The sequence below is a fragment of the Procambarus clarkii genome, chromosome 63, assembly GCF_040958095.1.
Source record: "Procambarus clarkii isolate CNS0578487 chromosome 63, FALCON_Pclarkii_2.0, whole genome shotgun sequence".
Classification (NCBI taxonomy): domain Eukaryota; kingdom Metazoa; phylum Arthropoda; class Malacostraca; order Decapoda; family Cambaridae; genus Procambarus; species Procambarus clarkii.
Window position 1 is genome coordinate 15,309,912 of NC_091212.1, and position 19,638 is coordinate 15,329,549.

The window sequence follows — 19,638 nt, forward strand, 5'->3', positions numbered from 1 at the left end:
TATTCCCTTCCCCTCCTTCCCCCCATGTCTCCCTATTCTTTCCCGTCTAACCTCCAACCTCAGATATTTCCATTTATAACATATAGTTCTGAGTTATATATATATATATATATATATATATATATATTATATATATATATATATATATATATATATATATATATATATATATATATATATATATATATATATATATTAAATATAACCGAAAAAGTAAGATTAATAATTCTAACACGAATTTTCTCTATCTTTCTTATGTTTCTTTTCACTGTTGATGGTAATTCAAAGATCAATTCTCCAAAATTCATTTTTTATTTCTAGTCTGACGCGACACTTGAGCGCGTTTCGTAAAACTTATTACATTTTCAAAGACTTTAGTTTACAAACACACAACTGAAACTGAATAGAGCTTTGCACATCTTCGAGTTTATATCTACATTTGGATGAGGTGGATGAGGTGAAAACGAACTTTCAACAATGGGTATTAAATGGGTATTAAATTCTAACACAAGACAGAACACGAAACAATGGGTATTGAATGGAAGTAATTGTAGAAAGCCTATTGGTCCATATTTACCATTAACAGTGAAAAGAAACATAAGAAAGATAGAGAAAATTCGTGTTAGAATTATTAATCTTACTTTTTCGGTTATATTTAATAATATATGTCTACAGGAAAGACTGCTACCAAAATATACTAATATATATATATATATTATTAAATATATATATATATATATATATATATATATATATATATATATATATATATATATATATATATATATATATATATATATATATATATATATATATATATATTATTAAATATGACCGAAAAAGTAAGATTAATAATTCTAACACGAATTCAGGAAAGACTGCTACCAAAATATACTAATATATATATATATATATATATATATATATATATATATATATATATATATATATATATATATTTATATATTAGTATATATATATATAATATATATATATATATATATATATATATATATATATATATATATATATATATATATATATATTTATATATTAGTATATTTTGGTAGCAGTCTTTCCTGAATTCGTGTTAGAATTATTAATCTTACTTTTTCGGTCATATTTAATAATATATATATATATATATATATATATATATATATATATATATATATATATATATATATATATATAATATGCGAACAAGCCTGAATGGTCCCCAGGCTTGTTTTGTGTTCCTCATTTGTTTGTTTCGCATTTGTGTTCCTCACGTGTGCCCCAAAGAATGAGGCGATTTGGTAAAATGCTATGCCCAAGATTACTATCCGAGTGCCGGCGGTGGGGTGGTTCAAATAGCTTCGGCTATCACCTCATTTTATCCGGTCGTGATGGTCAAGTGAATTAAGGCGTCTTGTACATACAGTACCAGTTGCGTTGCTCCTGGGAGTATGGGTTCGAGTCACTTCTGGGGTGTGAGTTTTCAGTTATATATATATATATATATATATATATATACAGTATATATCCATGAGTGTATATATATATATATATATATATATATATATATATATATATATATATATATATATATATACAGAGCACCACTTGGTTTCCGAACCCCTTGGGGACGAGACCCGTCGGTTAACATGTAAGTTCGTATACGAGAAATAGAGGGGAAAAAATAAACTAGAAATGTAAAAAGAAATTTTTCCGAAAAATTTATGAAAAAACTCTAGGGGAAAAAATCGTCAGGTTCATGGCGTAAATGCGACCGTGTTTTGTTTGTACTCATCAATAAGTGAAGTCCTGATCCGCTTTATAAAAGTCCTTAATTGTTCCTAACTGATTATTAAGACGTCTGGCAAACATCCTCTGGATGTTTCCTGCCAGCCTGCAGGCACATCCTGCCTAAAATATACGATGATGTACTGTACATTTAAGAAACAAATCTGGGTCACAGGTCTGTGGAGTGTGGTTAGGCTTACGGAGTCAGCCGGTCCCTCCCCCACCACCAACACACCTCCCCATCTCCCCCCACCACCGACACACCTCCCCCTCTCCCCCCACCACCGACACACCTCCCCCTCTCCCCCCACCACCGACACACCTCCCCCTCTCCCCCCACCACCGACACACCTCCCCCTCTCCCCCCACCACCGACACACCTCCCCCTCTCCCCCCACCACCGACACCCCACCCCCCACCCCAAACCCATACACACACACACACACACTCTCAAAGGTCACGTGGTTCACAGTTCACTTCAACACCCATATATCGCTTCCTGCCTGCCTGCCTCCTTCCCAGCCTGCCAGCCTGCTTCCTTCCCAGCCTGCCTCCTTCCCAGCCTGCCTGTCTGCCTCCTTCCCAGCCTGCCTGTCTGCCTCCTTCCCAGCCTGCCTCCTTCCCAGCCTGCCAGCCTGCCTCCTTCCCAGCCTGCCAGCCTGCTTCCTTCCCAGCCTGCTTCCTTCCCAGCCTGCCTCCTTCCCAGCCTGCCTCCTTCCCAGCCTGCCTCCTTCCCAGCCTGCCAGCCTGCCAGCCTGCCAGCCTGCCTCCCTCCCAGCCTGCCAGCCTGCCTCCTTCCCAGCCTGCCTCCTTCCCAGCCTGCCAGCCTGCCTCCTTCCCAGCCTGCCAGCCTGCCTCCTTCCCAGCCTGCCAGCCTGCTTCCTTCCCAGCCTGCCAGCCTGCTTCCTTCCCAGCCTGCCTGCCTGCCTCCTTCCCAGCCTGCCAGCCTGCTTCCTTCCCAGCCTGCCTCCTTCCCAGCCTGCCAGCCTGCCTCCTTCCCAGCCTGCCAGCCTGCCTCCTTCCCAGCCTGCCAGCCTGCCTGCCTGCCAGCTTGCTTCCTTTCCAGCCAGCCTGCCTCCCCCCCTGCCATCATGCTAACGGGTAGTGTGTGTTAGGCTTATCTTCGGGAATGAGCCGGTCTCACCCCCACCACCAACAAACCACCCGCCCCCCCTACATCCCATCTCTCAAGGTCACGCGGTTCAACCGCGTGACTACCACTCACTCCCTGCCTGCAATCTAGCCTGCCTGCCTCCTGCCTGCCTGCCTGCCTGTGCCTGCCTGCCTGCCTGTGCCTGCCAGCCTGCCTTTCCCTCCCTAATTCTCACTACTTCCATCCCTTCCTGCCTACCTCCTAGCATCTCTCCCTACCTCCCCCTCCCTCTTAGCATCTCTCCCTACCTCCTAACATCTCTCCATACCTCCCCCTCCCTCCTAGCATCTCTCTCCCCCCCTCTCTCACTGATTCTCCCCCCCCCCTCATTCATACTGCCTCCCACCTCAGCTCCATCGTCCATCCACCCACCAGTCAGCCATCACTGACGCAATGCGTGCATTTGGAGCCAACATGGTGCACAGATGTTTCTTGATTGTGCAGATATGTAAAACAAAAGCACAGAATGAACATTCCAGCCTTATGGCAATTCAAAATAATAGGAATAATAGGCCGTGAATCTGTGAAGTCACAGCAGGCAAACTAGACCATCTCCCACCCACCACAACAAGCCGGCGTGACGCTTGGCGGACCCCTTCCTACCCGAACTTTGTTCGGGTAGCATGACTCCCCAACCCCAATCGGGAAACTGGAAGTTTCGGATAACTAAAGTTCGGAAACCAAGTGGTGCTCTGTATATATATCCATGAGGGATCCATGAGTGTCGTCGGGGGTTTGTCTGTCAGGAAGCTTAGTTAATAAGCGCCAAGACTGACCAATCCTTATAGACGATCATTGGTGCGGTGGTCACGGTAATATATATATATATATATATATATATATATATAATAATAATTTATATTATATATTATATATATATGTTGTTAAATATGACCGAAAAAGTAAGATTAATAATTCTAACACAAATTTTCTCAATATTTCTTATGGTTCTTTTTACTGTCGATGGTAATTGAAAAATCAATTCTCCAAAATTCATTTTTATTTCTAGTCTGACGCGACGCCTGAACACGTTTCGTAATTATCTATTACATTTTCAAAGACTTTAGTTCACACTCACAACTGTAACCTGTAAACACGCCATTTGCTACCATATTTATACAGGTACTCACATTTGGGTGAGGTGATATGGTACAACAGTTTTGGATGAGGTGAACAAACTTGTGACAAACACAAGACAGAACACGGAACAATGGGTATTAATTGGATATGAGAGCATAGGAATGGAAGTAACTGCAAAGGGCCTATTGGCCCATACTTCCTCTAGATGCTTCTATACAGGTATTGGTACGGAGTCTTGAAGTGGGTAGAATATAGTTGTGCATTAATTGGCTGTTGATTGCTGGTAATTACCTAAGTGTAGTCACAGGATGAGAGCTACGCTCGTGGTGTCCCGTCTTCCCAGCACTCTTTGTCATATAACGCTTTGAAACTACTGACGGTCTTGGCCTCCACCACCTTCTCACTTAACTTGTTCCAACCGTCTACCACTCTATTTGCGAAGGTGAATTTTCTTATATTTCTTCGGCATCTGTGTTTAGCTAGTTTAAATCTATGACCTCTTGTTCTTGAAGTGCCAGGTCTCAGGAAATCTTCCCTGTCGATTTTATCAATTCCTGTTACTATTTTGTATGTAGTGATCATATCACCTCTTTTTCTTCTGTCTTCTAGTTTTGGCATGTTTAATGCTTCCAACCTCTCCTCGTAGCTCTTGCCCTTCAGTTCTGGGAGCCACTTCGTAGCATGTCTTTGCACCTTTTCCAGTTTGTTGATGTGCTTCTTAAGATATGGGCACCACACAACAACTGCATATTCTAGCTTTGGCCTAACAAAAGTCATGAACAATTTCTTTAGTATATCGCCATCCATGTATTTAAATGCAATTCTGAAGTTAGAAAGCATCGCATAGGCTCCTTGCACAATATTCTTTATGTGGTCCTCAGGTGATAGTTTTCTATCTAGAACCACCCCTAGATCTCTTTCTTTATCAGAATTCTTTAAAGATTTCTCACATAATATATAGGTTGTATGGGGTCTATGTGTTGACTTTTTGATGTGTAGTGCCTTGCAGATGTCGAGCCGCCTGCTATCGCTCTGTCTATCGATGATTTCTGTGTTGTTTGTTAATTTAACACTTTCGCGCACCGGGCACGGGACCTCCCCACTACCCCAGGTGGGCATGAGCGTTTTGCGGGAGCGCGAGGGACAGCGCGGTAAATTCTGAAAAGTGTATAATCTTTTCGTCATTGTCAGCTCATTTCTCGTCCTAAGATATTCAATTTGGTATCAATATGTTCGCAATAGAATTCTCTACAGGACTAACTGCATATAAACTCCAAAAGCCCGGCTTACCCTCCGCAACTAACAGAGAAAGTGAGAGAAAGTTACCCGGGAGCACACAAGAATGATAAAATGTTTACTCTTTTCAGTTTTGTCAACTCAATTCTCGTCCTAGGTCTTTCATTTTGGTATCAATGTGTTCGCAATAGAATCCCCAACAGGCCTATATCCATATAATATGTAAAACAGCAGCGATCTCCACCCGCCGACATGAAGAAAACAGGCCGTGGTTACAAGAGAGTGCTGCGCCACCCCAAGGCGCTTCTCACTATGAAAAGTGAATAATCTTTTCAACTTTGTCATCTCAATTCTCGTTCTAAGTTTTTCAATTTGGTATCAATGTGTTCACAATAGAATTCTCTACAGGACTAAATGCATATAAAGCCCAAAAGCCCAGTGAGAAAGTGAGAGCGTGTTACTCGGGACCGAGCCAGAGCAATAAAATGTGTACACTCTTCACTTTGGACATCTCAATTCTCGTTTTAAGTCTTTCATTTTGGTATCATTGTCTTCGTAATAGAATTCCCTACAGGAGTATGCAAATATAAAGTCCAGAAACCTGGCGTAGCACCCACAGCAAACGGAGAAAGTGACGGAGCATAAGCCCAGTGAGCGCCAATAAAATGGGTATTCTGTTTTCAACTTTGTTACCTCAATTCTGGTCCTATTATAAATAGGATAAATATTCAAAATATTTATCCTTAACATGAATTTATACAACATGAAATGGACTGAAGACCCCGTTCTTGCAGTCGACAGCCTGACAGCCTAGTCAAGGAATGTGAGAGGAACCAGGTGTTCAAGATTTCTCTTGCAATGTACTCAAGCCAATGATAATTATAAGGCCACTAATTATAATTACTGCTACAGTACCACCACTCTTCAATTAATTAATTATGCAAATATTCTCCGAACTCTGAGGAGCCAGTCAGGAAATATAGCAGTACTTTTTATAATACTGTATGTTAATGAAAATGAAGTTAGACTTGTTGATAATTACAGGTGGTTGTTAATTCACTTAGAGAATCATTAGAGATACTTAACACAAACCAGCACAAGAAAACACAAGCTCAATATCAGGACTAAGGAATTGAACTAAAATGCAAAGTTAAAGTCTGACAATTTATTTATAAGCAACAATTTAATACCCTACTCTAAAACATTCTATACCTAAAAGGCAAGGTGAAATGACCTACTTCAAGTGCAAAAGCTCAACAGACATTTACCTTAAAACTCCAACTGTCAGCCAATGTTAGTGGCTGGCCAGCCTGTGCTGATCAACCACACCCCTTGTGGCCCTCCTGAGCTCACACTCTCCAACTAAATGCTAAGCCCGACTCTTATATACAGGATAAACCCCACTGATGGGGGAGAAACAGAGAGGAGGAGGAGGAGGTCTACTAGGCCTGGTGCCAAGAGGACATGTTAAGGTATGGGACAACATTCGTCTCTTTCAAGGGGGTTTATTTGGTTTCAGGAGAGTTCTTCATGAGCAAGTTGACAGTCTTGCTCTTATAATATATATTATTAATTCAATCTTCTATTTGGTGTCAGTAGGGGTCACATTTCTATCATTAATGTTTATCAGGACCCCCTCTTCCATTTTGTGAACTGTTGTGAAGAGGTTCCTGTAGAATATTTTAATAGTAGGGACCGATGATGTACTCTTGTCTGTTGTATCTGAAGTTACATGGTGGCTAACCTTCCTTTTGATGTTTCCTCGACATATCCATTAGAGTATCCATTATTGATCAGGACCTGCCTTACTCTACCGGAGTTCCTCATTGACTTGCTTATAACTGGAGCTGTATGTGAGGGTGTGGTTGACATAGGCGTTGACAACATTCCACTTGTATCTATCAGGGCACTCACTCATAGCATTAAGGCACACTTATATGTTAGTTCCCTTAGTGTAGACTGCAATGTTAAGGCCACCATTTCTTTCCAAAACTATTACATCAAGAAAAGGTAGTTTTCCTCCACTCTTTATCTCGTAAGTGAACCTTAGCACTGAACCTCATTCGAATGCATCCTTAAGCCACAGTAAATGCTCAATATCAGGTACCTGCAGGAATAATATATTAGTAATGCTGCATATTTGTCTACATATCTACAGTATACAGTCTGCTTTTGGCCCATGTCAATAAGGACTTTCTGTTCGACGATTCCCATGTAAAAATGAGCAAATAGGACACCAAGACAGGGGTGTGAAGGTGTGGGTGTTACACTGTGGTGGGCAGGTTTGTGCATAGTGGGAGGTGAGTATTGAATGATAGTAAAAAGGCATGGAGGGTGGGGGGGGGGTGAGATTGGAACAGTGGGTGGTCACAAAATGGTCGCTGTATCACACATAGGTGTTACCAACTGCCTACCATGAACTGAACAACATGAGACATAAATTTTAGTGAACCTCTATATGTCTGGGTTCTTTCAAAGAAGTATCTATGATATATTTTAAATCACTCCCTATGCTATATGAGATGACCTAGAGAGAGCTAGGCACCTACCAGCCAGCTTTCCCACTTAGCACAAACTAGGTGATTTATGTGTTGTCCTGTGTGGCGGGGTTGATCAATTTTTTCTGTCCTGGTAATTGTAGGCACTGCCGGTGTTTCCCACATGTTCCAGTTATATGTTATTTCTGGGGGAAGCCCCTACGGCTCCCCGGAGCTTACCAGGCTGATATGCTAATGTCAGACTTTGGCATCAGTCATGTGTATGGAGTTCTTATGGGCTTACTGGGGTCCACGAGCCAAAACCTGGCGCCCTCAGAGAGGCAAGGTGAGCAACGGCCTATAGAAAACTCCGTGTGGTTGGAAGCATTCTATGTCTGCCATCGACCGGGTTAGGCACCCAGAAAGGTAGGCATCCCAAAACAAACCCCTATTCTGGTGAAAATTGCAACCAAAAGCCGAACGAGTGGATAGAAGTCCCCAAACGAAAACGAGCAAACTAGTATGACGTCATTCGTCGTCGCGCCACTGTCTGCACAGCCCCCCCCCCTTCCCGGGAGGGGGAATCTTGAGGTTATCTTGAGATGATTTCAGAGCTTTTTAGTGTCCCCGCGGCCTGGTCTTCGCCCAGGCCTCCACCCCCAGGAAGCAGCCCGTGACAGCTGACTAACACCCAGGTACCTATTTTACTGCTAGGTAATAGGGGCATAGGGTGAAAGAAACTCTGCCCATTGTTTCTCGCCGGCGCCCGGGATCGAACCCCGGACCACAGGATCACAAGTCCAGTGTGCTGTCCACTCGGCCAATTGGCTCCCATAGGGGAAAGGGGGAGCCCCAGACCTACCATGCCAGCGATCCATACCCCCAGTTCTTCGGCTGATGCTAGTGGCACCGGTTGTGTGCTCCGGCTCCAGTGGTTATTTCAGCACTGTACCTAGAGTGTGGTGTCTGTCTTCTAGGTGGTACGTGAGCCGGGAGTGAGTCTCCAGTACTCGGGCTGCATGCGCCTAGGGTTCCCTTCCCTAGGTGCCCAGTAAGTACTGCCCTTGGGGCTTGGGGTTACCTTTCACAAGTTCCTTGGGTCCTGCTTCTGCTAGGCCGTTTGCTGCTCAGTTTTTGGCCACCCTTTGTGTGATAGGGGGTTCTGTCTCCCTTGTTCGCCTTAGGGTAAGGGGCAGTTTGCACTGGCAGGGCACAGGGTACTGCGCAGCTAGTTTTCACCAATCATTGCGGCCGGCTCTGTTCCGCCTGGGTACGCTGTACTCTTGCTGGGTTTTCTTTTTCTTTTTTGTTTGTCTGTTTTCAACGCCCGTGAGAGTCCACGGGCGTTGCACTTTGGGTTTCAATGGCAACGTGCTAGTTGTTTGCTCCCCGAAAGCCCCGAGGCTGCCCCATTTTCGTTGGTGGTCTTGTCGGGTCCCCCCCCCCCCCCTTCCTCCCTACATCTGGGTCGTTGCCGTCTGTGGGGTCGGGGCGGGGCTTCCATAGTTTTGAGACTCGGTTGGTCTCGAGGACTTCCCCTTCTGGGGTAGCGACAAGGGCGTTCGAGCCCGTTTCCTCCAGCCGTGTTGTAAGAGTCTGCCAGTGGGCTCCCTTCCTTAGTGCTTTTCACGGCTGCCCCGGTTTTCTTGTGTCTGGGGCTTTGGGGGCGGGGGGCAGCTCACCCCTGGGGCCTGCCGGGTGGGTTCCTGGGGCTGGGATGGGGCTGACGTGGGGGGCCTCAGTCCCCGTTGGTCCCCGCCGGGGTTTTTCTACCCCTCTGGGCGAGGCTTGCGGTTTTGTGGAGTGGGGTTTTTCCTTCCCCCCTCTCCACCCGAGTATTTGGGCGTTGGTCCCTCCCCGGGCTCGGTTCCTTGTCCATTATGCCCATTGCTTCCGTCCTGTCGGTGGGTGCTTTTCTACGTTTTTCGCCCCTTTTTCCCGGGACAGGACTTCTCCGTCATGTCCCCCTCTTCTTGGGGCTCTGCATGAATTTTGGTCTCGGGTGCGATTGGGTTTTTCTGTGCCTTCCTCCTTTGATGTTTTGTTTTTTTTGAGATATATACAAGAGTTGTTACATTCTTGTACAGCCACTAGTACACGTAGCGTTTCGGGCTGGTCCCTGGAATACGATCCCCGCCGCAAAGAATCGTTTTTACAACCAGGTACTCATTTTACTGTTGAGTTAAACAGAAGCTACAGTTAAGGATTTGCGCCCAGTAAATCCTCCCCGGCCAGGATACAAACCCATGACAAAGCGCTCGCGGAATGCCAGGCGAGTGTCTTATCACTACACCACGGAGACTGGTGCAAAACTTTGTAATTACCTAAGTGTAATTACCTAAGTGTAGTTACAGGATGAGAGCTACGCTCGTGGTGTCCCGTCTTCCCAGCACTCTTTGTCATATAACGCTTTGAAACTACTGACGGTCTTGGCCTCCACCACCTTCTCACTTAACTTGTTCCAACCGTCTACCACTCTATTTGCGAAGGTGAATTTTCTTATATTTCTTCAGCATCTGTGTTTAGCTAGTTTAAATCTATGACCTCTTGTTCTTGAAATTCCAGGTCTCAGGAAGTCTTCCCTGTCGATTTTATCAATTCCTGTTACTATTTTGTATGTAGTGATCATATCACCTCTTTTTCTTCTGTCTTCTAGTTTTGGCATATTTAATGCTTCTAACCTCTCCTCGTAGCTCTTGCCCTTCAGTTCTGGGAGCCACTTAGTAGCATGTCTTTGCACCTTTTCCAGTTTTTTGATGTGCTTCTTAAGATATGGGCACCACACAACAGCTGCATATTCTAGCTTTGGCCTAACAAAAGTCATGAACAATTTCTTTAGTATATCGCCATCCATGTATTTAAATGCAATTCTGAAGTTAGAAAGCATAGCATATGCTCCTTGCACAATATTCTTTATGTGGTCCTCAGGTGATAGTTTTCTATCTAGAACCACTCCTAGATCTCTTTCTTTATCAGAATTCTTTAAAGATTTCTCACATAATATATAGGTTGTGTGGGGTCTATGTTCTCCTATTCCACATTCCATAACATGACATTTATTAACATTAAATTCCATTTGCCAAGTGGTGCTCCATATACTTATTTTGTCCAGGTCTTCTTGAAGGGCATGACAGTCATCTAAATTTCTTATCCTTCCTATTATCTTAGCATCATCAGCAAACATGTTCATATAATTCTGTATACCAACTGGTAGATCATTTATGTACACAATAAACATCACTGGTGCAAGAACTGAACCCTGTGGTACTCCACTTGTGACATTTCTCCATTCTGATACATTGCCTCTGATTACTGCCCTCATTTTTCTATCAGTCAGAAAATTTTTCATCCATGATAGAAGCTTACCTGTCACCCCTCCAATATTTTCCAGTTTCCAGAACAACCTCTTATGTGGAACTCTGTCGAAAGCCTTTTTTAGGTCCAGATAGATGCAGTCAACCCAACCATCTCTTTCCTGTAATATCTCTGTGGCTCGATCATAGAAACTGAGTAAATTCGATACACAGGATCTTCCAGATCGAAAACCATACTGTCTGTCTGATATTATATCATTTCTCTCTAGGTGTTCTACCCATTTAGTTTTGATTAGTTTTTCCAATACTTTCACTATTACACTTGTCAATGATACAGGTCTATAATTGAGGGGGTCTTCCCTGCTGCCACTTTTGTAGATTGGAACTATGTTAGCCTGTTTCCACCCGTCTGCTACGATTCCTGTACACAGGGATGCCTGAAAGATCAGGTGAAGTGGAATGCTGAGCTCAGATGCACATTCTCTCAGAACCCATGGTGAAACGCCATCTGGGCCAGCTGCTTTGTTCTTACCGAGAGTGTGGTGACGTTTTGCTGCGGTTTTGATACTGCGGCTGCGTGTGGGGGTATGGTTGTGGCGTTTTGTTCGGCCCTTCCATGCTCCTTCTGGCGCCTTCCTTGTTTGGGTTTTTTGTTCCCTTGATTTTCTGGGGCCCTCCTTTCTTGCCAGTCTTGCTGTGCCAGGCCTGGTTTTTTCCATGTTCCTCGGATTCTCTGTCCTAACCTCGTTGTCCTCACCTAGTTGTGCTGGCTGGGGATGAGCTTGGGCTCTTCGTCTCGCCCCTCGCCTATCATTCGCTTTCTGTTCCAGTCCCGGAACCTACTGGGCTCTTCTCTGCACTGGACGCTGGGTGTGGGGTTGGCTTCCGCCATTTCCCTTCCTCATGCATTCCTCTCGTCTTCCTACTTCACTCTTGTCCCTGGCCGCTGGTGCTGGGGCGTTTCTGCTAGGCTTATTATCATTTCCTCCATCACACTGTTGTGTGTTTTGTTTATGCCTTTTGGCCTTCCTGTTGCCAGGTTTGTTTCCTGTTTTCCTGGCTTGCCCTGCCTGTTGTTTTTTTCAGGGTCTTGCGATGTCCCTTCTCTGGTGTCTCGCTTCGGACCCGTGGTTTCCGATCCCCTGGCGAGCTTGCTCGTGTTGGGGAGTTTCCTGTTTGGCAGACGTTCCATCTCCTTTTTGCCGGCTTGGGCTTCCGGCTCTGCTTCCTTGGTGGTCACACCCGGGATCTTCCTGCGGCTTCGCCTCTTCCTAGGCTCGGATGACCCTTGGCAGCGCTGATTACGTTCTGCCTCGGGGATCTCGCGTCTGTTGGTGGTCGGGTGGCTTCGTTGTTGGTGTCCCACCTGTGTGCTTCTTGGCGGCAGTATGGGGTGTTTTGGCAGTCCTTCCTTTTCCTTCTGTACTTTCTTCGGTGGCTGCGTTTATTGGCGTCGGCTTGGCTTTTCTGCTGGGGGTTGGGGGCCGCCGACTTGCCGCATACTGTTGCCTCGTTTTATATGGCGCTGGCGGAGCCGCTTCGGCTTGCTTCCAGATTTTCATTTGCGCTGTTCGTAAGCTGTCTCGTGCTTGTTTCACCTCCGGCCGGTTCTTGTACCGCTTGAGCCGTCCTGGTCATTGGACAGAGTATTTTTTTCTTTCTTCTCATTTTCTTGTGGCCCCTTCGGTTCCGGTTTGTTTTTCGATGGCTCTTTCCCGGTTGGCATTGGCCTCTGGGGGTCGGGTAGGTGAGCTTCTTGCTCTCCTCCTGCCCAGGGGTTTTCTGCTCCTTCGGTTGAGATGTTCGGTTTGGTCGTCTGCTGCCTTCTTCTTTTCTGGCGATGGATGAGACTGTTTCTTTCCAGAGGGGTCCCTGGGTTGTTGATGCTTGGTTAGGCCGGGGGTGCATTTGATTTTGTCTAGTTGCGGCTCTCCGCCATGGTTGGCACGCCACGGCTTCTGGGTCCATGGACGCGATTTGGGTTGCTTCGGTTCCCTTCTTCCCTGTTAGTGGGTGCAGGTCTTCCAGGTCATCTGCAGGGTTCTTCAGGCTCTTCAGCCTGCGGTCTATCTCCATGCCCATGACATCTGCAAGTTCGCGGCTCTTGCTGCCATCTTTGGTACTGTGTCCTGGGAGGACATTCGGGCACGGGGACTTTGGAGGTCGAACAGGATCCTTGGCTGTTCGTTACCTTGTACACGTTCCTGGGCCCTGTCGGCCCTGTGTTGCTTTGGGTCAGCAGATGCAGCCTGTTGTTTCGACCTTGGGTTGAGTAGTGTGCGGCGACCGCCTCCCGGGTCGGTCCCTATTCTTTTCCTCTGTGGGTAGTTAGTTCCGGGGAGCCATAGGGGCTCCCCCCAGAAAACCAGCGTTGAATGTAATGAAATGCCATTTTTTGGGTGAGTCCCGGAGGCTCCCCAGCATCCCTCCCTCCCTCTGGTCGGCAGTTTTTTTAGCGTGCTTTTGACATCCACCCTCAGAACTGGGGTGTGGATCACCGGCGCGGTAGGTCTGGGGCTCCCCCTTCCCCCTCCCGGGGAGGGGGGAGGGGCTGCGCAGACAGCGGCGCGACGACGAATGACGTCATACTAGTTTGCTCGTTTTTGTTTGGCGAGTTCTATCCACTCGTTCGGCTTTTGGTTGCAATTTTCACCAGAATAGGGGTTTGTTTTGGGACGCCTACCTTTCTGGGTGCCTAACCCGGTCGATGGCAGACATAGAATGCCTCCAACCACACAGGGGTTTCTATAGGCCATTGCTCCCCTTGCCTCTCTGAGGGCGCCAGGTTCTGGCTCATGGTCCCCGGTAGGCCCATAAGAGTTCCGTACACATGACTGATGCCAAAGTTTGACATTACCATATCAGCCTGGTAAGCTCCGGGGAGCCTCCGAGACTCACCCAGAAAATGGCGTTTCATTACATTCAACACTGGGTTTTTTCCTGTCTTTGTCAAATTAAGTGTCAATCGCTGTAGTATACATTTCTACGCATTGCAGTACACTTTGCAATATTAATCACTATGGATGGCTCTAACTGCACCTCACAAACCCTAGATTTCTGGTGCTTTTTGCAGACACTATGATAATGATCCCAAATGCCTAACTGCGCATGTGTAATTACCTCAGTGTAGTTACAGGATGAGAGCTATGCTTGTGGTGTCCTGTCTTCCCAGCACTCTTTGTCATATAACGCTTTGAAACTACTAACGGTCTTGGCCTCCACCATTTTCTCGCCTAACTTGTTCCAACCGTCTACCACTGTTTTTGCGAAAGTGAATTTTCTTATATTTCTTCAACATCTGTGTTTAGTTAGTTTAAATCTATGACCTCTTGTTCTTGAAGTTCCAGGTCTCAGGAAATCTTCCCTAGCAATTTTATCAACTCCTGTTACTATTTTATATGTAGTGATCATATCACCCCTTTTTCTTCTGTCTTCTAGTTTTGTCATACAGTATTTAATCCCTCTAACCTCTCTTTGTTGCTCTTGCCCTTCAGTTCTGGGAGCCACTTAGTAGCATGTCTTTGCACCTTTTCCAGTATGTTGATGTGCTTCTTAAGATATAGGCACCAAACAACCGCTGTATATTCCAGCTTTAGTCTATAAAAAGTCATGAACAATTTCTTTAGTATTTCGCCATCTATGTATTTAAAAGCAATTCTGAGGTTAGAAAGTGTAGCATAGGCCCTTTGCACAATATTCTTAATGTGATCCTCCGGTGATAGTTTTCTATCTAGAACTACCCCTAGATCTTTATCACACTTCTTTATCACACTTTTTTTTTAAAGATTTCTCACATAATTTATAGGTTGTGTGGGGTCTATTTTCTCCTATTCCACATTCCATAACATGGCATTTATTTATATTAAATTCCATTTGCCAAATGGTGCTCCATGTACTTACAGTATTTTGTCCAGGTCTTCTTGAAGGGCATGACAATCATCTAAGTTTCTTATCTTCCCTATTATCTTAGCATCATTAGCAAACATTAGCCGACCGTGGGAGCTGGTTGACCGAGTGGACAGCACTCTGGACTTGTGATCCTGTGGTCTTGGGTTTGATCCCAGGCGAGAAACAATGGGCAGAGTTTCTTTCACCCTATGCCCCTGTTACCTAGCAGTAAAGAGGTACCTGGGTGTTAGTCAGCTGTCACGGGCTGCTTCCTGGGGGTGGAGGCCTGGTCGAGGACCGGGCCGCGGGGACACTAAAGCCCCGAAATCATCTCAAGATAACCTCAAGAAACATGTTCAAATAATTCTGTATTCCATCTGTTAGATCGTTTATGTAGACAATGAACATTACCGGTGCAAGAACTGAACCCTGTGGTACTCCGCTTGTGACATTTCTCCAGTCCGATACGCTTCCTTTTACTACTGCCCTCATTTTTCTATCAGTCAGAAAATTTTTCATCCTTGTTAGAAGCTTACCTGTCACCCCTCCAATGTGTTCCAGTTTCCAGAACAATCTCTTATGTGGAACTCTGTCGAAAGCCTTTTTTAGGTCCAGATAGATGCACTCAACCCAACCATCTCTTTCCTGTAAAATCTCTGTGCCTCGATCATAGAAACTGAGTAAATTCATTACGCAGGATCTTCCAGATCAAAAACCATACTGTCGGTCTGATATTCTATCGTTTTTCTCCAGGTGTTCTACCAATTTAATTTTAATTATTTTTTCCAATATTTTGACTATTACACTTGTCAATGATACCGGTCTATAATTGGGTCTCTCCTGCTGCCACTTTTGTAGATTGGATCTATGTTAGCCTTTTTCCTCACATCTGTTCGGTGTGTGTGTGTCTCATAATCCATCTTGGACCAATCTACCCATCAGTATTATCTCTTATTCTCATTATTTAAGTGTCTCACTAATGACTTTCCTATTTACAGGAACTGGAGCTGAGAATAGAGACACAGAAACAAACATTAGCAGCAAGAGATGAGAGTATAAAAAAGTTATTGGAAATGTTGCAGCAAAAGGGAATAGGTAAGTTTTCAAAAACCATCTTTGCAGTTTGTTCCAATTCTCTCTCATTCTCAGCGTTATCCAACTTCTCACTGATTCATGAATGTTCTATTCAAAAGTTACTCCCTAAATAATCTTTAAAATTTGTATGACTTTTATTATTTGTCTTTTGGGCTTCATTTAATATGAATTATCCTAATTAAATACCCCATATTCAAGGAAGAGTTACAAAAAAAATGCAGCACTGAGTGAGCTAAGTGTTATTGGAGTCGGATCTAATTAGTATTGTGTGATTGTTTAAGTGAACTATGCAAAGTTCAGTAATGTGTGCCAATTTAAACATCTATAAATTCTCTTCGGGCAAGATTTAACAATTACTTGGCTTAGACAAGTGTCAAAGCGCTAATGAAAATCATTAAATCATTCCTTCCTATAACGAACAACATGAAAATAACAACATAATAATAATTTCACCGGGGAAATTATAATCTAACTTTTCAACTTTTTTTTGCACAACATTGCACTAGCAAGATCATATTTAAAAACAATCTAACATTAGCAGCATATCCCCTGTTTTAATTAACAGTAGCACTTAGCACTGTCTAGATGTGCACTGAAAAGTAGGAAACTTTGTTTTTGAATTGGCGAACGGTAAAAATAATTTAAAGACTAAGTATAACTTCGCTCTTAAGAAAATGCAGCACCAATTATTAGATTAATGATGGAGTAATTATATAGCAAGAGACAGACTTAAACATTTTACAGATGAAAGACAGTGAAAGAGAAATTGACAACATGCCCATGCATTTAGCTCCTGGTCCTGACTCATGGAATTCAATAATCATAAAGAAATGTAAAATGTCAGTAGTGCGAGCACTCAGCATAATGTGGAGAAAGAGCCTGGATACAGGGGAGATACCAGCAGCATTTAAATCTGTAGATATAGCTCTTCTGCACAAGAGGGGGGGGGGGTAGTAAAGCTTTGCCAAAAAATTATAGACCACTAACATCACACATAATAAAACATCACACATAATAAAAGTATTTGAAATAGTGATTAGGAATCAAATTTCTAGTCTTATGGAAAATAATGAACTACACAACCCAGGACAATATGAACATAGAGCAGGAAGGTCCTGTCTGTCACATGATAATTTTGTGACTAATTTCTGTGATAATTTTGTAACACACAAACAACAATTTGATGATTCTGATGTTGGCGTTGTACCTACTTTCCCATATACAGGTTAAGATATGGGCGATACCAGAACAGATATGAGATATCAGGACTGAATTTTGTTACTGAGCTTTGCCCAGATTAAGAATACCTGGTATTTTCAAGAATACCTGGATCTTTTCAATCCTACCTTACAAAGCAATCTTTTCAAAACTACCTTACAAATTTATCTTTTCCTATAATATTTTCAAGACTACCTTACACTTCATAAGCTTGGCTACATACCAACTACAGGAACTAAAGCCAAGGGTGTACGTGAGTGTGTTGTTTGCAAGCACACAGAACAAAGAAACAGGAAGCAAAATTCTGTGTGTACCTGGTGCATCCAGTGCTAAGTTGCACTGTGTACCATAGAATGCTTCTTTGATTATCACTTACTTCCGAAGTACTGAGTGTGTAATACAGTGTATGACTGTATAGTGTGTGAAAGTGTACATTTTGTAAATATATTGAATATTGAACAGGTAATATTGCACCAGTGAACATTTGTTGTGGACACATTAGTGACACATGTATCACAGTTCCTTGGAACATTATGAACGTTCTATTGTATACATATTGTAAAGGGCACAAATGTGCATCATATATGATAAAAAACTAAATATAAAGCATTGAAAATGCATTTAAAAAATAAATGCAAATATATTTGTGGCAACTTGCAAGTCTTGAATGGAATAATGGAGGAGAAATACATGTTGCCTTATTACGGGGCACAAGCAAGTTTCACCCACATGGTACTTGAAGTTCTTCTTTTACTGGTCACAGTGCACGACAAATTTGGGACGGAATGCAGTAGTCTCATTTGAGATCCACTTAAACAATTTTATACAAGAGTTTGTGTTGTCTTTCTGTATACTACTAATACTCTCTTAGGAGCAACAAAGTGGCTATTGCCGGTCTCCACCACGACTAGTCAGAGGCATAGTGAGGCCAGTGATTGTACCTGGTGGGTTCTGAAAGTTCTCACGATGTCCTGCTTGGGGCCAGGCTTGACATGTGAGAGCTTAGTCCAACTGGCTGGCGCTCAGGTAGTATGAGCCCGCAGGCAACAAATCGAGGAACAGCACACTGCTGAAGACCACGTTGATCATGGCCACGAATATATATGGCGGCATATGCCCACCAAGAGTCATTGGCTTCTCATCTTTGGGAGACACTTGTCTTTTTTTAACCTCATTGTTTAGCAACATCGCCTTGCAGTCAATCATTTGTCAATCAGTCAATCAGCCCGTCATTTGGCCCGCACTGTCCTGGCTGTCTTATAAATTACTCCAATTTATAGCGCCGATTGTCAGAATGTATTTGTGTCCTGTTGTATGGCTGGACAAAGACATCAAGTAAAAGAATTAAGACTGAGCTCACTCTGGACCAAATTCATATGTAGTCCAATGTACATTAAAGAGCGATTACAATAAAGTGTTACAGCTACGATTCCATACTGTCTTAAGCATCTGCAAAGTGTCTGTTACCGGAACAATTAATAGGCATATCTTTATGGAACATTTTAAAAGTTACTTCATACTGAAGTATTTGCTAACATCCTTAATAAGGACAATTATTAGGTTTCCCATAGTCGGAGAGAGGAAGTTTGTTAGGGTTACTGAGGTCCACTGGAACAACGACTCGCCTTTCCAAGGATGTAACCCTTATTAGTTTCCTAACCAACAAGTGCCTATATTTGCAGGTGAGGTGTAGCCACTGCGCTGTTATAACCTATAACTGCTGTATTTTAAAATTAGTAGGTGTACTGTAATCGAGCTCCAGATATTGTACTTGTTTGGAACAGACGATGATCTGTTTTACGTATCATTTTAAGTGTTCCTTGCCTGACATAGTGTGACCTTAAGCTACAGAATGCACATACCACAGAAACCATTTTTTAATTTATCAGATACATTGTCCTGAGGCACCATGCACCACACGTCATGTCCTTGTTACTCTCAAGTCACAGACACCTCACTCTAAGGCGGCACCAGACATCACAGACAGCAGTTCCATAGATGCCACAAGATGCCACAGACAGCAGTTCCACAGATGCCACAGACAGCAGTTCCACAGATGTCACAAGATGTCACAGACAGCAGTTCCACAGATGCCACAAATCTCACGTTCTTGAGCACGCACCAAAATCTACAGCCACCAGACATTAGGTCCTCAGGCCATAAACACCACAAGTGCCATATTTCCAGGCTGGTCATCATGTACACTTACTACTCACAGAACTCTGAACTATTTACCTCTTCATTATGTCCTTTTAAACAGCTCTGTGGAAGAACTGCATGCAGGTGGAGCAGTCACTGGAGATGTAAAGGACTTTCATGTTAACCAGTATAATAAATTACCCCACCTTGAGAATGTTTTAAATATTCATACTTTTACATTCTCATAAGACAT

General features: G+C 43.6%; 1 protein-coding gene across 1 annotated transcript in view; it reads left to right on the forward strand.

Moving 5' to 3' along the window:
• LOC123769493 (trichohyalin) overlaps positions 1-19,638 on the forward strand; it is a 518,341-nt gene that overhangs the window by 227,530 nt on the left and 271,173 nt on the right. The window contains 1 exon segment of the mRNA XM_069308773.1: positions 15,932-16,028. Within this exon segment, the coding sequence (XP_069164874.1) occupies positions 15,932-16,028 (97 nt within the window).